Source organism: Ursus arctos, unplaced genomic scaffold, assembly GCF_023065955.2.
Source record: "Ursus arctos isolate Adak ecotype North America unplaced genomic scaffold, UrsArc2.0 scaffold_7, whole genome shotgun sequence".
Taxonomy (NCBI): domain Eukaryota; kingdom Metazoa; phylum Chordata; class Mammalia; order Carnivora; family Ursidae; genus Ursus; species Ursus arctos.
The window spans coordinates 51,653,357-51,673,203 of record NW_026623089.1 but is presented as its reverse complement, the minus strand read 5'-3'; the positions used below and the strand labels follow the sequence as shown (position 1 = coordinate 51,673,203).

Sequence of the window (19,847 nt, the reverse complement as noted above, 5' to 3'; positions counted from 1 at the left end):
AAGCAAGCAACTTTATAGTAAGAAAAGAGCAGAACCAACCCCATCAAAAAGGAGAATTACAGACCGATATCCCTGATGAATATGGAGCCAAAATTCTCAACAAGATCCTAGCTAATAGGATCCAACAGTACATTAAAAGGATTATCCATCACGACCAGTGGGATTCATCCCTGGGATGCAAGGGTGGTTCAACATTTGCAAATCAATCAGTGTGATAGAACACATTAATAAGAGACAAGAATCATATGGTCCTCTCAATTGATGCAGAAAAGCATTTGACAAAATACAGCATCCTTTCCCGATTAAAACCCTTCCGAGTGTAGGGATAAAGGGTACATTCCTCAATTTCATAAAAACCATCCATGAAAAGCCCACAGGGAATATCGTTCTCAATGGGGAAAAGCTGAAAGCCTTTCCCTTAAGATCAGGAACACGACAAGGATGCCCACTCTTGCCATTATTGTTCAACATAGGACTAGAAGTCTTTGCAACAGCAATCAGACAACAAAAAGAAATAAAATGTATTCAAATTGGCAAAGAAGTCAAACCATCTCTCTTCGCAGATGATATGATACTTTATGTGGAAAACCCAAAACACTCCATCCCGAATTATTAGAACTCATACAGCAATTCAGTAATGTGGCAGGATACAAAATCAACGCACAGAAATCAGTTGCATTTCTATACACTAACAATGAGACTGAAGAAAGAGAAATTAGGGAATCAATTCCATTTACAATAGCACCAAAAACTGTAAGATATCTCAGAATAAACCTAATCAAAGAGGTAAATGATCTATACTCTAGAAACTACAGAACACTGATGAAAGACATTGAAGAAGACACAAAAAGATGGAAAAACATTCCATGCTTATGGATCGGATGAATAAACATAATTTAAATGTCTATGCTACCCAGAGCAATCTATACTTCCAAAGCCATCCCAATCAAAATACCAATGCCATTTTCCAAAGTGCTGGAACAAACAATCCTAAAGTTCGTGTGGAACCAGAAAAGACCCCAAATCGCCAAGGAAATGTTGAAAAGGAAAAACAAAGCTGGGGGCATCACGTTGCCTGACTTCAAGCTACACTACAAAGCTGTGATCATCAAGACAGCATGGTACTGGCACAAAAACAGATACATAGACCAATGGCACAGAATACAGACTCAGAAATGGACCCTCAACTCTATGGTCGACTAATCTTCGACAAAGCAGGAAAAAACATCCAGTGGAAAAAAGACAGTCTTTCCAATAAATGGTGCTGGGAAAATTGGACAGCTATATACAGAAGAATGAAACTCGACTATTCTCTCACAGCACAAAGATAAACTCTAAATGGATGAAAGACCTCAATGTGAGACAGGAATCCATCAAAATCATAGAGTGAGAAAATAGGCAGTAACCTCTTTGACATCGGCCACAGCAACCTCTTTCATGACATGTCTCCAAAGGCAAGGGGAACTAAAGCAAAAATGAACTTTTGGGACTTCACCAAGATAAAAAGCTTCTGCACAGCAAAGGAAACATTCAACAAAACAAAGAGGCAACCCATGGAATGGGAGAAGATATTTGCAATGACACTTCAGATAGAGGGCTAGTATCTAAGATCTATAAAGAACTTCTCAAACTCAACACCCAAAAACCAAATAATCAAATAAAAAAATGGGCAGAAGATATGAACAGACACTTTTCCAATGAAGACATACAAATGGCTAACAGACACATGAAAAAATGTTCAACATCATTAGCCATCAGGGAAATTCAAATCAAAACCACATTGAGATACCACCTTACGCCAGTTAGAATGGCAAAAATTGACAAGGCAAGAAACAACAAATGTTGGAGAGGATGTGGAGAAAGGGGAACCCTCTTACACTGTTGGTGGGAATGCAAGTTGGTACAACCACTTTGGAAAACAGTGTGAAGTTTCCTCAAAAAGTTAAAAATAGAGCTACCCTATGACCCAGAAATTGCACTACTGGGTATTTACCCCAAAGATACAGATATAGTGAAAAGAAGGGCCATATGCACCCCAATGTTCATAGCAGCAATGTCCACAATAGCCAAACTGTGGAAAGAGCCAAGATGCCCTTCAACAGATGAATGGATAAAGAAGATGTGGTCCATATAGACAAAAGAATATTACTCAGCCATCAGAAAGGATGATTATACAACATTTGCATCAACCTGGATGGAACTGGAGGAGATTATACTAAGTGAAATAAGTCAAGCAGAGAAAGACAATTATCATATGGTCTCACTTACCTGTGGAACATAAGGAATAGCAGGGAGATCATTAGAAGGAAGGCAAAAATGAAGTGGGGAATAACAGAGGGGCAGATGAACCATGAGAGACTGTGGACTCTGGGAAACAAACTGAGGGTTTTAGAGAGGAGGGGGGTGGGGGGATGGCCTAGCCCAGTGAAGGGTATTAAGGAGGGCACCTATTGCATGGAGCGCGGGGTGTTAAACACAAACAATGAATCATGGAACACTACATCAAAAGCTAATGATGACTATGGTGACTAACATATCATCATCATCATCATCATCATCATCATCATAAAAAGGAATAGCAGAAAATAAAGACATTCACAAAAGAAAAGAAAAGAAAAGAAAAAAGCAGAACCAAAGTAGTTTTGCTGGGAAACTACTTTCAGTCTCATGGAATCCTGCCCTGGTTGATCCAGGGATGCATTCTAACATAAGCTCACACACATTTAGGCACAGCCAGGTCCTTTTAAATTGGCAGAATTTCACGAAATGTTAGAACTAGTTCTAAAATGGGCAGACAGAGACAGAAAGTTTGAAAGTTACCTGAGTTCCTGCCCCAACACTTCTTTCCTCTCCCACAAAATATGCCTTCTGTGTACTACAATGGGTTTAATGACTATCTTTTTGTTATTCAAAAGTGAATCTACTGCTTCTCCAAAGACAAGGTCGGTAGTTTTCTGGTGATGGATTCAGAAGCTCTTAGATTATGCTTTTGACACTCACGGTTAACTTTGCTGTTGGAGGAGAGAGCAGCGCGCCTCTGGATTAAACTACAACTCCCAGAGTGCATCTCTAGGTGAGTTCTGGGAAGTTCGGCAAAAGCATGATTACAATCACGGTTAACTTTGGAGGACTTAAGCGCAAGCATGAATACAGAACTACATTTCCCACAATGAATCTCTAGGGGATTGTGGGAAGTGTGGCAGAGGCAGCAATGGTCCCTCTTCAGAAGGGAAGCCCTACTTCCCAGTAACGTTTGGAGTTCCCTGGTTTCTGCTGATTCTTGAGGCCAAGGAAGGCACCCTCCCCCAACAGAATTCAGAGTGAGTACAGCGGAGCAGAAAACTGCTGAGGTTCTAAGCGCAGGAGGGATTTTATGGGAGGGCATAATCAAAACTTGAAAAAAACTCTCGGTCACAGCATTTTGTGATTTTCACTTAGTATTTTCCTTCTTTCAGAAACCAGGGAATGGCCAGAGTTTTGCATAATAACTTATGGAATTATCCTTTTAACTAAAGCTAATATTTTTCTGGTACTTTCTTGGAGAGTCATTTAAAAATGGAATTTGCTTACTTTTTGCATTGTGCCTGCATTATTTTTGAATTAAGCGAGGTAACATTTTTTTAGAAAGCAAACCATGAAGCTTCTTAGTGAGACCTTGAAATCTGTATCCCATGGCTCCTCAGTTTTGCGTATTTCCTCATTCCATTGAGGTCCACAGTAATGAATAGACAGACTGAGAAGGGCTCTCTCAAGCACTACCAAACTTCTTGGTAGAAATAACCGCAGAGATTCGAGATGGGCCTTTTCTTCATGCTGTAGTACTTCCAAAGTAATCTTTCTTCTGTTAAGATGAACAGGATGAGAAATGTGGGAATTATTTATTACAGGGGCTTAAGAGATATTGTTAATCTTAACAGCCTTGCCTCCTCATCGAATAGTTTTTGGTAAAAATAATATTATCTTTCATCTCTATCAGTGTTTGTACTTTTCAAAGACATAAATCGTAAATGAATGTTGAAAAATGCTTTCCCATGTATTTCTCATCAAAACATGAATTTTGGAGCGAGATACCCATGGCTATCTGAAACTGCCTCTGTCTAAACTGTGATTTCAGTTTAGTTAAAGCTTTATCTTCCTCACTTGTAAAATGGGATAAATTCATTCATTCATCTATCTATATTGTGTTTTACATTGTGATAGAGACAGTGCTAGGTGCTATAGATAGGGGAAGATACAGTCCCAACCCTTAAGGATATTACAGTCTAACAGATCTGAGAATCAGGTATGTGAAAACCTGACATAGTTGTAATACACTTTAGATCCATTTTCTCTCCTTCCTTCCCCTGTGAGAAGTGAGACAGAAACCAAGCTCCGACGAGTTAGGTGACGGCTCCAGATCACAAATTCCGTCAGTGGGAGAGCCCAGAATAAAAGTCCGGAGTCACTTCAGTGCTTCGTTCCCTGTTCCTTCCTCGGTTTGGAGATACACAGAGACACCATAAACAAAACAGAAGGCAGGTCTAAGCTTGTCATCTAATGTAAAATAACGGTGCTAGTATTTTCTTCCAAAATTTATTTCGTGAATAGTGAACTTTTATCCCCAGCATGCCGTTTCAGGAATAAAATACCATAGGAGTTGCCAATTCAAACAAAAACAATTCTGTTTGTAATGTGGATTTGAGTATCATGGCAGGTTTACCAGTTGTTTTCCAACACGTTTGCTGAAGGTGAGCCCTTGAGCCAATACACTTTGAATAAGACATTGCACTGAAGACCCCTAAAAGAGTAAAAAATCACAAACCATTTAGAAAACAGTAACAAATTTTCCCTGCATTAGATTTCTAAATAGTATGGAGTTATAAGAAATTATAGTTTCTTTTTTTTCAAAGATTTTATTTACTTATTTGACAGAGAGAGACAGCCAGCGAGAGAGGGAACACAAGCAGGGGGAGTGGGAGAAGAAGAAGCAGGCTCCCAGCAGAGCAGGGAGCCCGATGCAGGGCTCTATCCCAGGACCCTGGGATCACGCCCTGAGCCAAAGGCAGACGCTTAACGACTGAACCACCCAGGCGCCCCAAGAAATTATATTTTCATTCTAAAAGTAATTTCACCTATCTTCCTCATTGTTAAAAGAGTCTTTTTTTTTCCATACTGACGTACACAAAGAAAAGCAACACATACAGCAGTTGGTTCCTATAATGTGTTTCTATGATCATATTATGGAAAATGCTGGAAATGTACTATAATATTCTAAAATCTAGGATGGTCAAAACCACGGTAAATAAATGAGCACAGGACATCAAATAGTTTGCAGAAGGGGAACTAGAAATATTAAGTCTCAAAACACTTTCTGTAGTTACCAAAGAAATATAAAATGAAAGTTCTTCTTTTTTTTTTTTTTTAAACCAAACACTACTGAATAAGTGTGGCAATGTGTAGAAAGAGCCATATGATTTTAAACTAAATTTTGTCCCAGTAATTCTACTTTGGGAAACTTAAAGAAAATATCAGCACACAGGTACTTAGTGGTATCTTATTTCTGGTAATTTAAAATCAGAGCAACCTAAATGTCTAAAATCAGGGGAATGTTTAGCAAAATAAGGATGAGTCTACCTGAATGTAGTATTTTGCAGCTAAAAAAATTATATAGCTTATACAAAAACATAGAAGACTGCTTGTGATGTGTTTTATGAAAGCAAGTTGACAAAAATGTGTCCTCTGATTACAACTATAGAGAAGTTGTATATGTGTACAAAGATTAGAAAATACATATTTATGTAACCATATTATGGCTGCCCTCACCATTCTCTTTTCGAGATGTCCTGTAACATAGTTATGTTAATTTTATAATTTAATCTATTTAAAAGAGAAAAATACAGTTAAAACTGATTTTTAAGGAAATCATTTTCTCTTCTTTTCAATAATTTCTACACTGTTTTTATATAAGATATGTATAAAAAATATAAAAGGGACCATTTAGAAAAGGAATTAGACTTAATCTTTATCTACTAGGTTTATGACTGTACCAATAAAGGTACAATTCTCAGTTGAAATAAATCTCTTTTCCTCTTGATTGTTAATATTTTTTCAAAGTTACATTAAGAACTTGACTATGTTTTTTACAAGCTCTGTGACCACCATCCCATGAGTCAGTAGACCATGATAATCCACAACTGGCTAAGATTAATTTAGTAACAGAAACTAGGCAAAACATCAGGCAGCCAAGTACAGTGGGCCACACAGATTAGTTGGTAGGTACAGCTCAACCAAACAGCTCTTGGCTCTCGGGATTCAAGGAACTCACCAAAATAATTCCTTTTGGCTCCCTGGGAAAGTAGTGAGGTACTCCTGTTAATGATTTGGTATGTGTACTTCCAGTCACTTTAAAAATACAAATAAATACATATTTATGTTTACTGATATGTATATGTCCTTTTGTTTTCCTTTTCTTTCTTTCTTTCCTTTTCTTTCTTTCTTTTTTTCTTTTTTTTTTAAGAGAGGGAGAGAAGCCAGGGCAGGCAGAGACAGAGGGAGAGGGGGAGAGAGAATCTTAAGCAGACTCCACGCCCAGTACAGAGACCACTGCGGAGCTCGATGCCACAACCCTGAGGTCATGACCTGAGCCAAAATCAAGAGTTGGATGCTTAATCAGCTAAGCCACCAGGCACCCCATGTCCTTTCCTTTATAAATTAATTAGCTTAACTGACTGAGCCACCCAGGTGCCCCTCTTCTATTCATTTTTAAGAGCTGTATATTATTCCCCTTTATCATACTTTCCAGTTAACATTCCAATACATATCCTTTCCTTCTTAGGATAAATTCCTAGAAGTAGAGTCGCTAGGTGAAAGGGATGTTTATTGTAACATTTTGATAGATATTCCCAAATTGCCCCCTCAAAATATTGTACCAATTTACATTCTCAGAGTTTGTACATGAGACATATACATATGACTTATCCATATAGAAGAAATGTAAATACATTTCTTCCAGTATATCACACATCTTTGGGTTATTAAACTAGGAATTATGCTTTTAATACTCTCCTAGAATGCTCTGTAGCCCAGATATCACATGTTGCCTTCTGGAAAAGCTATGTTTGTTTTCTCTCTCCTGCTAGATTCCCTTGACGGCAGGTTTTTCATCCAGTACATTTCTGTGTTCCTTAAAGGACCTTGCATAAAGTCAGTTTTCAATAAACACTTTTTGTTGAATGTCGTTTGCTAAATATATTTTACCCTTGGCTAGGACATAGATTGTAGCCAAAACTGTCCAAGGATTAGTCATCAGTGATTCATAATTATGCAACCAAGAAGTAAGCCTAAACTTTAGATGTTCCTCAGTGATTTGTTTAGTGTCAAAGCTTGCTTCCTTTGGGCACAGTTAAAAGGGTGGTTGGTTATTTAACTGTACTCATTTTCTCGTTTCAGTGGAACTTCTTGACTTTTATTGCCAATGTGAAAATGTACTTTTCATGGGGAACAAAATACTTATTGATATACAATTTAAAAGGAATCACCTTCTGCAGAATGGATTCGTAAGATACAGAACTTTTTTTCTCTCACAATGAGATACACAAAATAGAAAATATCTTAGATTCATGGAGATTTGCACAGGTGCCTTTTGAAATATTTTCTTAATGGCCATGATTTTTATATTTTTCTTATCTATAGAATTCCTCTTAATTTGTTCTCAGAAGGATGTTGGCTTTCATATATTCTGAGAAACTTAGCTCCTTTACTCTGGAGACATTCCCAGTCTTACCTGGTCTTAGAGTAATGCTAGCTGCTGTAACAAACTTCAAAAGTTCACTTGCTTAATATTGTGGAAGTTTATTTCTCACTCATAAATCCTCCAACGTGGTGGGGGGGTCCTTTGGTTGGCAGGTGGCTTTTGTCCATGTTGTGATTCAAGGATCCAGGCTTTTCCATCTAATGACTCTGCCATTCCAGAGTCTTCTAAGCAGAAGGAGGAAAGAGGATGAAGTCATACCCACTTCTTTTTTTTTAATTTTATTTTAATTTTTTTTAAAAGATTTTATTTATTTATTAGACAGAGATAGAGACAGCCAGCGAGAGAGGGAACACAAGCAGGGGTAGTGGGAGAGGAAGAAGCAGGCTCATAGCAGAGGAGCCTGATGTGGGGCTCGATCCCATAACTCCGGGATCATGCCCTGAGCCGAAGGCAGACACTTAACCGCTGTGCCACCCAGGCGCCCCTCTTTTTTTTTTTATTATTTTAAAATTTTTATTTAAAGATTTATTTATTTATTTTAGAGAGAGAGTGTGTGCACACGTGTGCGAATGGGGGGAAGGGCAGAGAGAGAGAGGGAGAGGGAGAATCTCAAGCAGACTCCAAGCCAATGGCAGAGCCCGGTGAGGGGCTTGATCCCACCACCCTGAGATCAGGACCTGAGATGAAACCAAGAGTTGGATGCTGAACCAACTGAGTGACCCAGGCACCCCCTAAGCATACCCATTTCTTAGCTGCTTCTGCCTAGAAGAGATATACATCACTTCCACTCACATTCCATTGTTAAGACCTACTTTTGACCCCGCTTAGATATAAGAGAGGAGAGAAATGTAAACTGTGGCTTAGGAGCTACCTTCTAGCAACAAGTCTACAATACGGAAGGAAGAACATATTTTTTGTGGATAGTAGAGTCTCACAATAACCTATTAGGTAGGCGGAACAGGTTTCAATTTTGTAGATTAGAAAAGAGGTACTGAAAAGTTGAAATCCCACAGCTAGTTAGTAGCACAAATGCAATTTAGAAGCCAGCTCATCTAACTCCTATTTAGTTTCTTTCCTTAATATTAAAAAGTAGTCCTATCCTGGCTTAAAGTATAACCCTCTTGGTGATCATTACTTTAAATTGTATACTATAACTTTTTCTTTTTAACTCCTCTTTTCTCTAAGGACCTGACAATGTCCCTGTATTGTGGAATTGCTTGCAGGAGAAAATCTTTTTGGTGCTTTAGGCTGCTGTCAACTTATGTCACTAAGACCCGGTGAGTTGTGACCAAACTGAGCTCTGATTATTCTCTTTTGGGCTATTAAATTATAAAATATAAATATCTCAAAATCCTATATTGAGGATTAAGGATACATGATTAAGATCTACATATAAGGATAATCATTGCAAATTATTTATAATTGGAAAAATTCTAAATAAACTAAATTTCCAATAATACCTAAAATATCTGACATACTTAAATATTAAGTTCTATTAAGATAAGAACTTTGTCTTTCCCACTCTGGTAACCCTCATGCATAAAACAATACCCGGGCATAATAGGCACTGAAGGATTGCTGAATGGATGAATGAACAAGAAGAGAGAAATTAATTAAATGACACCCCTATGACAGAATTAAAAACTATACTGAATAATAATAATTCATGAAGTTTCCTGAAAACAAGGTAGATAATTCTAATTCCCTCACCCCCTCAGAAAGAACTAAACTACCAGTTAAATGTAGAACAGAAAAAAACCAAAACAAACAAAAAACTAACCTACACCAGTACAGGAGGATGGTAAAGGACTTCTTTGTCATGGCCTGGGCAAATTTGAAATCTGTGAATTTGAAATCACTACCCTGTTCTCATAGTTTTGGGGTTTAAATTTGCACCATCTGTATTATGGTCCCCAAACCCCAACCTAAGAAAAGAATGTAAGTAGTAGTCGTAGACTTATGAGACCCCTGGGCACTTTGCAGAAGCAAAGGTAAAACCCCTCTGAAGAGATACACTCACAACCAGGGGCTTCCTACATGAAAAGCTCTGCCAAACATGAGTGCCCAGTCCAGAATTTAAAGGCACACAAGCATACAATATTACATGAACAAAAGAAAACTGAAGTAGTTATATTATTGTAGGTTATTTGAAGTTCTCAGGCTGAGACTCTGAGAACAATAATTGAATTATTGAGCAATTATTGAATGGTCTAAAAATGACCATGTTAAAGTGATTTTAAAACAAGTAAAAAAATCATGAGAGAATGAAATTCTACCAATAAAGAACATAACATTAAAAGAATGTTAAAGTGGGGCGCCTGGGTGGCTCAGTTGTTAAGTGTCTGCCTTTGGCTCAGGGCGTGATCCCAGGGTCCTGGGATCACGCCCCACATCAGGCTCCTCCGCTGGGAGCCTGCTTCTTCCTCTCCCACTCCCCCTGTCTGTGTTCCCTCTCTCGCTGGCTGTCTCTCTCTCTGTCAAATAAATAAATAAAAATCTTAAAAAAAAAAAAAAAAAAAGAATGTTAAAGAGGGCGCCTGGATGGCTCAGTTGGTTAAGCGACTGCCTCGGCTCAGGTCATGATCCTGAGTCCCAGGATCAAGTCCCACATTGGGCTCCCTGCTCAGCAGGGGGTCTGCTTCTCCCTCTGACCCTTCCTCCCTCATGCTTTCTCTCTCTCAAATAAACAAAATCTTAAAAAAAAAATTTTAAAAAAATGTTAAAGAAAAAAAAGGATACAAATTAAAGGATACAAATTCTGAATAAACCTATCTATGTAGTTACACAATAGTTCGAAGAATTCCCAGGTATAAACAGTTATCATCTTTGAATGGTGAGATTCTTGATGATTTCCCTTTTTTGAACAAATTGCTAACTGTATTTTCTGATTTTTATGGGATGACTTTTTATTTTTATAAACAGGAAAATAACAGTTTATGTCTAATAATCTTAGTGTTGTTTCCATGCTATTACAACTAAAGGGGGAAAATGAATTTTTTAAATTAGTGTTCCTGAACAAGAAGGAAAATGTAAAGAACTTTTTGGATCTCAGTTCCAGTTCCTGTGAGGCCCCGGATTTAAGACCTTAACCTGGGTGTTTTTGTAGGTGTTTTGCTTTTTAGGGTCATTAGGGCAAAGCACAGGTTGTACCACTCTTACTGTCCTTTTAGGAAGGCAGCGGTGTTTGTTCTATCATTTATATTTGGTAACTTCTGAGTGGCACATGTCTCTCCTTTGACATGCATTAAGTTTTTGCCCCAGGAAGCGGCAGTGACTTACAGTAAGTTTAAAAATACCATGAGTATTAAAATCTCAGGTTTCTTTGGTCTTGTGTTTATAAAGAGCTCATTGTAACCCCTTTTATCATATAGTCAAAAATAGGTTCTTAAAGATGCCACTGGGGCACATTTATCATTTTGCTTTGTAGTTTCATGTTGTGCTAACTCTGTTAGTGTTACAAAAGCTCCCAGATCCTACAGGAAATATCCATAAATTGTGTTGCCTACTTCAGTGACAAAATCTGCTACAAATCCGAGTCTGTTTGGGGCTTTTAATGAGCAAAAATGGTTATCCCTAAGGCTCCAGAAGGAGAATCTACATTCAGTACCCCCTGAATCATGTGGACCCTGATCTGATTTCCAAAACTCTTGAGGGGATAAACTTAGGTAATCTTTACGAAGGTGCTAGAAAAATCTAGATCTGGATCCAGTACTATTTCTTTTAGAGAAACTAATGATAGGAAGTTGTCTTTTCCACATTTGTATTTTGGCTATTGAAGATATTACACTTATTAAGTAAGTATAGATCAAGTATAGGCTATGCTTTCCCATCAGTGGTCTCTTTGGTAGAGATAAGGAGCTAATGGTGTCCACGTGGGGGACTAGGTGTTGGAAGCATGAATGCATTGAAGATAACATCTGCTCTTTATCATCCCTAGATTGAAAAAGAGTTACTTAAGGTATGGTGTTTGCTCTTTGTCTACAATAATAAAGCCTGCTTCCATCCCTAGGTATTCTGTGGTTGATGTTTTATCACTGTACTTGTTTTCCTTTCACTCCACTGCATGTAAATTCTTGCTTCACAACGTAATATTGGCAAAGTACCTTGAAGTTCAATTCAGTAAATATTTATTACCCTTGAAGTTCAATTCAATAAATATTTATTGAATCGAGCCATTCAATATGCTAATTACTGGAGATATAGAACTAAGGCTGACCCTGCCCTTAAGGAGATCATAGTCTTTCAGGGGAAAGAGCAATTTAGGATATAAATAAAAGGAAATAACTGTGATAAGAGAGGGATGCAAGGACCAAATTCTGACAGATGAATGCTATACAAGTAACTGAGTATGGTTTTAATAATGCTTCGTTTCCAATATACAGGTATTTATTTGAACTGAAGGAAGATGATGATGCATGTAAAAAAGCTCAGCAGACAGGAGCATTTTATCTCTTTCACAGCCTGGCTCCTTTGCTTCAGAAATCGGGACACCAATACCAGGCCCCCCGGCATAGCCTACTAGGTAAGCCCAAAGAGGACCAGTAGAGTAGACCAGCCTGTGGCATTTAAGCAGAATTTCATCCATATCAAATCCCTGAGAAGGATCCTTCAATTTCAGAGTCCTGATTTTTCAAACTATTTCTACCAATTAACTATTTAGTGTATAAACCTGAATTGCCCAAATATTAGTGATGGTATGAACCACTGTTGCCTTAAACTAGGGGTCAGTGAAACTGCTGTCCAAATTGGAACCCACCGCTTATTTTGTAAATATTGGAACACAGCCATGCTCAATTCACTTACGTATTGTCTGTGGCTGTTTTCGCACTACAGTGGCAGAGCAGAGTGGTTGTGACAGAGAGCCACATGGCTCACAAAGCCGAAAATATTTTGCCAAACCCTGCTTAAACCAGTGATTTCCAGCCTCTGTGGAATTGTACACTGTTCTACTATTAAAGATTTGCATCATGACTTCATTTCTTCTAGAAGGGTCAAAATTAAAAGTGAAGTTAAAATTAATTTGTTTTGCGAACTCTTTTAGGGTATGTAAATAGAGATATCTAAACCACTGGGATTTGGCATTCAAAGTACTAACTTTCAGTTTCATAGGATGTCACTATACAATGACTTACTTCTAAATACAAAGCCAGTGAATTTGCTCCATGGGTCAGATATTGAGTACTTGGATAGATCATTTCCAGCAGTGCAGAAGAATATCAGGATGCCATCAGAAGGCAGTGTTATGTTGTATTATGAACAAATAAATGTCCTTCACGCACAGGACATATTTTCTCCCTATACAGCACTTGTATTATACAGACTGGGATCTTGGATGAATAGTCTACCCTACCCCACACACACAACATAATCTGGAGACTAAATTATATGTAACTGATTTGGCTCTAGCATTTTAAGCATGACACTTTTTTTTTCAGCGCCATAATATATTAACTACCATGTATGTTTTGAACTAGGGGATATGCTCCTTTCATGATACAATCTTAGAATACAGTGGTACACAGCAAGAATTCCTTCTTTAGTCTGAACACTTCAGATTGCTGATGGGAAGATGGAGCCCAAGAGACACTAAGTGATTAGACCAAGATTACATAGCTAATTAGCTGCAGGGCAGTGGCTAGAAGCAGGTATACCTCCTTCAAGCTGAAGTAGATGATTTTCTAGAAGGTTAATATGGCTGTAGTGATTTAATGAAAACCTTTGTTTTCTTCCCTTCTCCTTTTCTGTTTCTTAGAGTTGGAAAGGCTCCTGGCAAAGTTTGGACAGGACACACAAAGAATAGAAGACTCTGTGCTGATTGGATGCTCTGAACAGCATGAAGCATGGTTTGCTCTGGATCTAGTTCTAAATAGCTCCTCTTCCATAAATGGTATAGAATATTATTTCTAATGGGTACTTCCCAGTAGTGCTCAGACTTTGGGATTTCATGTAATCATAAACTTTCAAAGAAAATTTTGTGAATACCAAAGGTTATCAACCTTGTATTTTTTTTTTAAGTTAGGACATTTAAAAAAATACTACCCATCTACTGTCATCATCGTTTAAAAGAAGATACAGAACATTTTAATATTTTCTAAGCGAGGTGTTAGGTACACAGATGTTTATTGTTTTATTCTCTGTACCTTTTATATTTCCTAAATATTTCATAAATGTTTTAAAATTCATGACATCATGCTTATCTCAAATGAATAAACATGTTACCATGTGGTAGCTCAGGGTCTTCAGACCTGCATTTGGGAACCAGTTTGGTGTAAGGCTCATGGTTCCTAATAGGCTTTCCTTCTCTCTTTCCAGGTCTAGTTGTAAATGTAATGATGCTGGAATACAGTGCAGATAGGAGCTTAGAGGTCCCATTTTACCTCTTTTCCAGGGATAGTGTGTGGCTAGTGCAAATATTCTTATTACTCTGAAAAGGATCTTGAGAAATACTATGCTCTGATGTTTCTCATATTTGCCTAAATATAAGAAATCACCAGTGGTTGTTAAAAAATAAAGATTTCTGGGCCCCACTCACCTGCTAGTCAGAATTTCCAGGTAGGGGCTTGAGAGCCTGTATATTTTTTATTTTCCCCAGCTGAGTATTATCAGGCAAGTTTGGGAAACACTGCTCTAACAGGCATACTTGAGAGGGGGCCCCAAGGCAAAGTTTGGTGTTTGTTTCATTTTATCTTCTGCTCTCATTTTCTAGCTTCCTTACAGAAATCAGAAATGGAGACAGAGCTCAAGGGCTCTTTCACTAAGCTGCGGAAGGCTCTCTTTCAGCTGAATACAAAGGATGCCTCCTTGCTGACCATGGTAGATTCTGACCTCTTAGTTCTGCGGGAAACGTAGTAAAGCAGTCTTTATGGGAGAATACATGCATGCATGCACAAGGCTAGAATGGCATTGCATTTCCTCTGGAGCAGTTGGATCAGTCCTTCCTACAAACCTTGGCAGGAAATGTGCTTAGGGAGATTGCTTATTCTTCTTTCTTTTGCCCTTATTTTTGGCAGGACTGTTTTCTCCTAAGGACGTGCGGATCTATCAGCCTCATGATATTTTTAATGACCCAGAGCATAACATACATCATTATGTTACTTCTATGAGAAATTACTTTGTATTGCTTTAATGACTTATCCTCACAGCTTTAGACTTCACTTGTTAAAGTGCTTTTGTTTGTTCATTTAACTTAGAAAGACATCTCTAAAAATTTTTATTTGCAAAAGAATTCCACCTTTATTGGGGAGGAGTACCTGTTGGGGTGTTACACTACGCTGGAAATATCTTATTTTTAAGTGGGGTCATAAGTACCTGAGGCATTCATTAGAATAGTTTATATATTATATGTATTTTAAATGAATCATAATACATATGAAATATTCTTTCTCTTATTCATATTTCAGATGCTAGAGGAGTATGTCCAGATAGTTTCCTTATTTTAAAGTTCAAACAGTTAATAACCATTTAAAGTAGGTGAGCTGGAAAGGGATTGGCATTTCCCTTTGAGTTGCTCTAAATACTAGGCCCAGCACTATTATAGATGAGCTCCACATTCTCTCCAAATGAAATCAGCCTATCTTTGTACTTCTAGGCTCAGGCCCTTCTCCGTTGGCATGATGCTCATCAGTTCTGTAGCAGAAGTGGGCAGCCCACCAAGAAGAATATGGCTGGCAGCAAGCGTGTGTGCCCTTCCAATAAGATCATCTATTATCCACAGGTAAGCTCTCCTTTAAAAGGACAGTAATCCAAGAAGACTGTGCGCTAGCCTGTCCTGGGGATAGAAGCCTATACAGTTAAAAGGCTTTCCTTAGTTATCCATTTCTTCATCCCATTAACAGGCCCCAAACCCTAATGTCTAATTTTCCATCCCCTTTTCCTAGATGGCTCCTGTGGTGATCACTCTGGTGTCAGATGGGACTCGATGCCTGCTTGCCCGTCAGAGTTCCTTTCCCAAGGGAATGTATTCTGCCTTGGCAGGTTTTTGTGATATAGGTAAGAAGTTTAGGGCATGTACAGATGACTAGGGGACACAAAAGCTTAACAACAGTAGGTATTTCTTTGTCTTACTGCTGTTGTACTTGGAGTCTCAAGCACACTGTTCCCTGACAAGTCAAGAAAACTGCCTTCTAGAATTATAATTTTCCAATATTAGGCAAGTTTTCAAATATATTGCACACCTGAAAGAATTATACAGTTAATACTCACCCATACACTTACCACCTAGATCCTACAATTGTTTTCTTCATTTACTTTATCACATATCTATCCATTCTATCCATCCATCAATCCATTTTATTCTTTGATGCATAGTTTGCAGACATTAGTACACTTCTCCCTAAATATTTCAGTGTGCATTGTATTAATTAGAATTCAATAGATATTTACAGGTTATTTTTTTCTCAGTCTACTGGGGTGAAATTTGCAAAAGGTAAAATATGGCATTAGAATTTTATTAAAGTTGAGGTCAACAGTAGCCTAGTTGTCACTCTCATTTTGCACTCTCAGTAACTAAGTAACTGGTATAAGTATTGTAGTTCAGCACCCAACTCCAGACTTGAGTCCTGCTGTTATGGACACTCAGGGATTTAGGGCTCTCCCAAGAATACTTCATTGAAACTTTGGAGCCAGTTTTGTGCTCCTTTCACAAATAGGCATCTGTATCACCCTTCCTGCTGCAGGGCTGTCCTGAATTAATCTGAGTGCTTATAGGTGAAAGTATGGAAGAGGCTGTCCGGAGAGAAGTTGCAGAAGAGGTGGGCTTGGAGGTGGAAACACTGCAGTACTCTGCATCCCAGCATTGGCCCTTTCCTAACAGCTCACTCATGATTGCTTGTCATGCAACTGTGAAACCAGGGCAGACAGAGGTAAGTTCTGATGCTTCCCTTATGCTGTGATATTTCATTTGCTTCACCCACGTTGGTCAGTAGGCACCTGTCTAGTCCAGCACTGTCTACATTATACAAAGATGTGTAATGTAGGATTTGTTCCCTTAACGAATTTGCAATTTTTAAAGGAAACAATCTCCATGAAAATTCAGAGAGCCCACAAAACTACCATTCTCCTTTGTATGTATCTCAGTCATGTGACAATTTATTTTTCAGCGGGACTTAACAGAGCGTCTTGAAAAGAGTAGGCACACAATAAATATATCAAATTAAATGACTGATTTCAGGATTGGTCTTATCGCGCAAGTCTGTTAGGATGCTGGGGACCAATTATATAAAATCATAGGAACTTCCGGTTGAAAGGGATTTAGACGTTGTCTTATCCAACCTCATCTTGCTTTTGTGTAGCATCTGTGATAGATGGCATTGTGGTCCCTACCTGCCAAAGTCTATTGTGTTTTGGTTTGCATAGAATTAATCATTTCTCATCTGTCTCAGCTTCCTATGGATGCAATGTGCATTGCAAAGATACTATGCCTTTGATAATCATTAATTATCCCTTATCTTTTAGAGAAGAATAACTTTCTTTTCTTTTTAAATTGAAAGTTAATCAAGAATTATTTATATATTATACCTTACTGTTAACCACTCTTTAGTATTTCAGTATTTGTGCTTCCAGGATTTTTAAAAATGCACTTTTTTCTTTTACACTATTTAAAATATATATTTAACTCTCACCTTTTAATTATGCCTCTTTTGCTTCTGCGCAGTATCTAAAACTGATTATCTCCCAGCCTATAGATCCCAGGTATTGCTCAGTTCTGGGAACATCTTCTCACCTTTGGCCAGAGTATTCTAAATTTTGTAGCTCCTAACCTTACATTCTGTTTTTCTTTATGTCTTTTAGATCCAGGTGAACTTGAAAGAACTAGAGGCAGCTGGCTGGTTCAGTCATGATGAGGTGGCCACAGCCCTGAGGAAAAACAATCCATATACTCAGCAACAGAATGGGACATTCTGGTTGCCCCCCAAGTTAGCCATTGCCCACCAACTGATTAAGGAGTGGGTGGAAAAGCCGTCCTGCTCTCCCCTGCCCGCTTAGCTGAGCTGGAGCCACCTAGATCCCCTCTCAGTATCCTGGAAGGGCATAAGAGTGATCAGTTGATAAAGGGGAGGTGACCAAAGGCATCTCCAGGCCAATTTCGTACTAAGGCAGAGTGGGAGGTGACTCTACAGCAGGATGCCTCTAATAGCAGTGTTAAGGAAGTTCCTATTCATAGGCGATCGAAATGCCAAACTGATAATGATCATTGTCAAAATCAGAGGGAATTTTGAAGCATTAGTTTGGACATAGGCCCCCGTACACCCATTTTCACTGAGGTCTTGGAAGCAAACATCTTTTGGCATGTATCTTGTTAATGCAAAGTTTACACTAACTGCCAGAATGTGCCTGGTATAATTTTAATTTTATCTTAGTATTGAAGATATGTAGCAAATCTCAACCCACTCCTGAGTTACTTTTCATCCTCACGGAATTAAGAAAAGTTGCACAGTATAACATTAAAAAATTCGTGTACAGGTAGTTATTTTGTACATGGTATTTAAATAAAAGTCATATTTCTTTAAGTCATCTGAAGGGATGAAGAAAGTGGGAGCCAAGGTCTTCCTCAGGGTATCTGTAATCAATCAGAGGCAGTGATGTTCTGCTGAGGTAACTGCATCCCAGCAGGGCTTAAGACAACTAAGTCCTTTGTCGTTACTTGCTCAGCTTGTGACCCAAGGAAAAGATGATCACTTTGCCATCTCTGATTTCCTAAATATAAAATGGTCACTGCCATTTGCATACTGTTAAGTGTTGTAACTTCAGCTGAGGGATTAGTGAGGGTGAACCGTTTCTTGTTTTATGGGATAAACTAAATTTAGGATTGCTCATCATTCATATATGTCATTCTGTACCTTCCTTGTCATAGGGGAGAATTTATCTGGAGGAAATAAACTAAATTTCCATACCTTTGTTCAGAAGTATTTTTCTGTCTTATGAAGTGAGGAAATTGTACAAAGAATCTGGGGCAGGGGGTAGAGAGGAAGAAAAGGAATCTATTTTTATGATAAACATTTAAGTCCAGGTTCCAAGTGTGGAACAACTGAAGCGACGTGCAGAAGAAATATTGTTAGAAGTCTATTTAAAAAGAGGAATGGCTGGGAAAGAGTTGTATCTTCGGATGATTTCAGGCACTAATTTGTGATAAAAGACACAAATGCCAGAGATCCTAAGATTATTCACACGTTAGTCTACAGGACTAAGCAAAAGAGATTCTAGAACTAGGCAAGATGAAGTGCTGAATTTGCCTTTGATCCCAAAAGGTCACTGCTTTTGCCATTACCGGCATATCATCAGTGCTTTGGGGAAATCAAAGTGCCTTCATCAGGAAATGTTGAGGGATAGTATGTGATGGGACTTGATTGTCCTGTTAGGTTGGCAGCTTGCCCTGGCCTGAACTGAACCCAGCACGTAGAAGGGAAAAGCACTCTCGAAAGAGAGGTCCTGAGATTTCTTCATATCTTGCAGTTAGAAGAAAACAGTTCAGGGTCCATGTGTATTACCATCTCCCAATCTTTTCTATCTCTCTGTGGGTGTGTTTGTGAGCACATGTGTACACATCCCCAATCTGAAAATACTGATAGAAAGGGGAGTGTGCAGGATTCCTGGTTATGAGTTTCTCAAACTTACCATGGAGTAACTGTTTGCTTTTGGATTAATGTGTTGTTTTGTAAAAGAAAAGATGAGAGAGGCTAATAGAGGAGCTGTGACATTGAACTTTGTTTCCTGGCAGTGAGTGGGAAGAGGGCTTTGCTTCTTAGAACTCCAAGGACATCTGAAAGCTGAGGCAAAAGAGGGCAGGGTTGAGGTACTGAAAATAACAGATAATAAAAGGAACTTTGGTACAGGGCCTACCTAGCTGGACAATATTCATGTGGGAATGAGTGATGAAGGTGCTAAGGATAAAAAGAGCCCACTCGGTCCATGAAGCAGAAGGGCAAAAACAGGTAAAACATTAAAACAAATGTATTTGTCACCAGAGTGAGCCTGGCTAAAGGTCAATTCTGGTAAATGGAATAAAAAAGCAACTCATTCATTTCTCATTTTTGCCTATCACCCTCCTTTTTCTTCCTTTAATCCTCAATAAAGATAAACTTTATGTTCTAAACATGGAGTGTGTAAATCTCCTCTC

At 38.4% G+C, this 19,847-nt stretch overlaps 1 protein-coding gene and 1 long non-coding RNA gene across 6 annotated transcripts; one reads left to right on the top strand and one right to left on the bottom strand.

The window, feature by feature from the left end:
- Positions 1–3,080: 3,080 nt before the first annotated feature.
- NUDT13 (nudix hydrolase 13) lies at positions 3,081–18,623 on the top strand. 5 transcript variants are annotated; one of them, XM_026504449.4, is made up of 10 exons: positions 3,081–3,320; positions 7,429–7,535; positions 8,918–9,009; positions 12,115–12,254; positions 13,485–13,619; positions 14,439–14,545; positions 15,321–15,446; positions 15,610–15,721; positions 16,439–16,593; positions 17,522–18,623. In XM_026504449.4, coding segments are annotated over exons 1-10 (1,170 nt in total). In that variant the 5' UTR covers positions 3,081–3,319; the 3' UTR covers positions 17,717–18,623. The 5 variants fall into 5 exon arrangements, with proteins under 5 accessions (XP_026360234.1, XP_048075211.1, XP_026360237.1 ...); XM_048219254.2 differs by lacking the exon at positions 17,522–18,623 and having other exon boundaries at positions 3,114–3,320; positions 16,408–16,531; XM_026504450.4 differs by lacking the exon at positions 7,429–7,535 and having other exon boundaries at positions 3,118–3,320.
- LOC123001326 (uncharacterized) lies at positions 3,420–17,699 on the bottom strand. Its single transcript, XR_006410106.3, has 3 exons — positions 15,935–17,699; positions 7,763–7,956; positions 3,420–4,777 (listed from the first exon to the last, which is right to left on the bottom strand). It is a non-coding gene; the product is annotated as an uncharacterized LOC123001326 (long non-coding RNA).
- Positions 18,624–19,847: the final 1,224 nt, after the last annotated feature.